The sequence below is a fragment of the Haplochromis burtoni genome, unplaced genomic scaffold (assembly GCF_018398535.1).
Source record: "Haplochromis burtoni strain Fernald_Lab_line unplaced genomic scaffold, NCSU_Asbu1 Contig_132, whole genome shotgun sequence".
NCBI lineage: Eukaryota > Metazoa > Chordata > Actinopteri > Cichliformes > Cichlidae > Haplochromis > Haplochromis burtoni.
In genome coordinates this window covers 237,500-241,083 of record NW_024582493.1, presented here as the reverse complement: position 1 = coordinate 241,083, position 3,584 = coordinate 237,500, and the positions used below count along the sequence as shown (strand labels likewise).

The window sequence follows — 3,584 nt, the reverse complement described above, 5'->3', positions numbered from 1 at the left end:
TACATTTATTCCAAACCGACGTCAGGATTTGGGTTGGGAGAGCGTCTGTGTTGAATGTAGAATCCACGTCTGATGTAAGCGTGTAAAAACTGCAGATACTAAGATTAACAGACACAGTATGTTGTCTACATCTGCCATTGTAGAAATTGATCTCATGTAAACACTAACGTGGCCACAGCGTGACTTCAACAGCGGCGCACACTTTTGACATTGCCTGAGTAAATGTCCGTTTTCCTCGTCCACACCTAAACACAAAAACGTGCTTTTTAAAAATCTCACCTTTCAGTGACTCAATCTGCTGTTTAGGTGTGGACGAAAGGCCCAAATGCAGAGACAAAGCTGCGCTTTCAAAAATAGCCGTGTACATGTGCACGTAGGCTCAGTTTCTCAGAAATTCTAATAGTTTGTTTGAGAACAAAACTTACGTCTTCTCTATTTTCCTAAATGAACAAAATAATCTGAGAAATAATCGTGTTAAAAAGAGCTTCTGTCACTCTAAGATATGATTAAGAACATTTTCTAATTTATGTATCATTTGTCAAATATTACATCAGCTGACAAATAGTTAAGTCTTCATTTGTTTTCCTGAATAATAGATCCACATCATCCTCTCTATGATGGAAAATATAGTCTAGTCTTGCACAATGTAAAGTACATAAATACTGTCCTGGCAAGCAGGAAAATCAGGCTTTATATATTTAAGTAAATGATCTTGAGTTTATAAACTGAAATTTGAGCTTACTTTAGTTCTTGGTAGATTACACAGCAGTTAATCCTCAGGGAAACGTCCAAATGTCACTAAATAGTGGTCTGCTTTCATTCGGTTGCAGTGTCTCTTCAGTTTTGTGTTCATATGCTGATGTTTTCATTCAAACATGCTTAAATGCTGTGATGTCACTTTAGCAGCAAAGACTGCGGAATGTGCAGAGATTCTTTTGACATCAAGTTGTTTGCTCAGATTTTGATATCTTTTAAATGGAGACAAAACAAAACGCTATGGCAACAAAACAACAAGCTGTTTCCAGTGCTTAATATTTAACATGTCTTTGTTATAACTTTTATTTGTACAAATCTGTGATGTTGATGTGCACAACGTGGGATTTAGACCTCGGAGGGTTAATCAACAAATCACGAAAAATTAGGTTTAAATTTCTGTTCATGACGGTGCAGATTTCTGACATTTTGTGTACTTGAAGCATTTAACAATTTGATTGTTTTCTAATAAAAACTGTGTGAAACTCAAGTTAGACCTGTGTTTGTAAATGAACCGCCCCATGTTGTGTAGCTTTCTGGATTTTATACTTATTGGGCTACATATTAATTTACTATACAGGCTATACAGTAGATAAAATCTAACCTCACATGTTTTATGTAACTAAAGTGTTTAATCATGTGGGCTACAGACAGTAATCAAGTTATGGACTATATTGATATGAAAAACATGCATACTTAGTGCATTTGAATCATTTTAACCATATGTAACCACCTGCATGTCATGGTCCTGGGACTTCTACCTGGTTTTTTGTGTGTCTTGTATTGTTGTTGTTTGATGTCAGCTTTAGGGTCCCTCGGTTGTTCTGTTAAGATGTTGCTTATTTGATTTCCCCTCGTGACTTTACCCCCTGTGTGCCCCCTCTGTGTATCTGCCAGCCCCCATGCCTCGTTTCTCCTCCTTGTGTTTTATTCCATGTTTTCCCAGCCCGCTATGTCTGTGTTCTCTTCCAATCTGGTCTGCGTCTCTGTGTGCTTCCTGTTTTACTTTGATAGTCTCCCGTCAGTGTTGTGTTACTCCTGCCGTGTCTCGTTATGATTATCAGTGTCACCTGTGTTCCCCGTGTGCTCCCACTTCCCTCGTTAACCATCTGTGTATTTGTGTCCACGTCTCCTACATTACCTACATAATAGAGCTATAATAAATGTTTTGACTTTTTGGGAATGCTTTACGGTCTGTTCTGTAGGAACGCTGAATTAATATATTGACTGTGTGTGTGTGTGTGTGTGTGTGTGTGTGTGTCGTGTGTGTGTGTGTGTGTGTGTGTGTGTGTGTGTATTGTAAAGACTTGATTCCCACAGTCCAAGTCAGGGTTTTAAAATGCGTTGCTGTCTCCATCCAGCATCAAAGCTGCATTGAAATTTCCTTCAATGAAATTTTGGCTCAAAGAAAAACAGTGTTGTTACTGTCAATCTCCAATTAAAATAAAAGTGTAATTAAACCAAACGAAAGTAATGTACTAATGCTGGTCAAGACATTACCTGTAGCTGAGTGACATTTCCTCCAATTTCTGTTGGTGTCTGCAGTTTCCACTGGGGCTTAGTGTCACCTCTACTGCTACCCGACTGCACCACCATCCTCCACATTGCTATGCGTCCATTGGTGGTGCCAGCTGCTAGGATTTCTGAGTGTTGCAGAATTTTTAAAAAAGCAACGAGTTTTTTTTTTAACCTATGCATTTGGAAACATTCAGGAATATGGTGATGGGAAAGAAAAAGCTTCTTTTCATTTACAATTCTGTGCAAACTTTTACCTTTGCCTGCACAGTATGAAACACAGTTGATCATCTCTCCCCTCTCATATCCCAGAGTCTCATCAAGAGACAAAACATAGTTGTCATCTCTTTCCAGATCCCACAGCCTAAAATATTCAACAGGGACATTATTACTCAAGTTTGAAATTTACATGTTTTTTTTCTCAGTGTGTGTATACTGACCTGATGACCTGCTCCCCGGATGCAGTGATGAGGAGGCCATCTTCTGTCCACACAACGTCTACATTCTGCCCGGATTTGCTGCTCAACTTACCCTGTCACAAAAAAAGTCACGCATTACTCCACACTGATCTTTAGTCCTGGCACAGAATATAAAAAGGGCACACATATTCAAGTATAGTAATAATTAAAGTAACTGAGATTGATCATTCATGTTGATATTACTGGTTAATATATATTTTAAAAAAAATCTTTCTGTATACCTTCATAATCTCCTGTGCTCCACCCTCAGGTCCGAGAGCATACTGTGACAGCATGAGGTTCTCTGTGATCACTGCGAGGGCCTCTGTCTTCTCAATGTAGAGAAGTTTCTTGATGGAGCCCTCCACACTGAGAAGGACACTCGTCTTACAATACTCATCCACACTATGGACTTTACCTATATGCATAAGACACGGGATTAAAGATGAAATAAGTGGATTATCTGACAGCTCAAACCACAAAGTGTTCATATTTATTAAAGATCAGACTGGATTCTGGATCAATAGCATTATAGCTTGTTGTATTTTCCCCTTTCTGGAGACTCCCACAGGATTACTGCTTCACAGAGGCAAAATACACTTTTGATATAATTTTCAAGAAGTCTGCTGGATTAATCAGACTTTCTAAAACCATGAATACTTTTCTCATACTGTTCTTCGTAACTGTTCAAAAATAAAGCAAAGTATCATCAATGCAATTTACAGAACAAACAAATAAAATAAACAGCCTTTATACATTGAGGGCTGTGACTGCAGAAGACTGCTGGCCTCAGACAAAATTATACAAGGCAAGGCAATGAAAAAACAAATTGTGTCTTAAAGAAAGTATGGTCAAATG

General features: G+C 38.3%; 1 protein-coding gene across 1 annotated transcript in view; it reads right to left on the bottom strand.

The window, feature by feature from the left end:
• LOC121815090 (intraflagellar transport protein 140 homolog) overlaps positions 1–3,144 on the bottom strand; it is a gene marked incomplete at both ends in the record, with an annotated part of 4,575 nt that extends 1,431 nt beyond the window's left edge. Inside the window, 4 exon segments of the mRNA XM_042224217.1 lie at positions 2,254–2,396; positions 2,526–2,632; positions 2,709–2,800; positions 2,969–3,144. Of these exon segments, the coding sequence (XP_042080151.1) occupies positions 2,254–2,396; positions 2,526–2,632; positions 2,709–2,800; positions 2,969–3,144 (518 nt within the window).
• Positions 3,145–3,584: the final 440 nt, after the last annotated feature.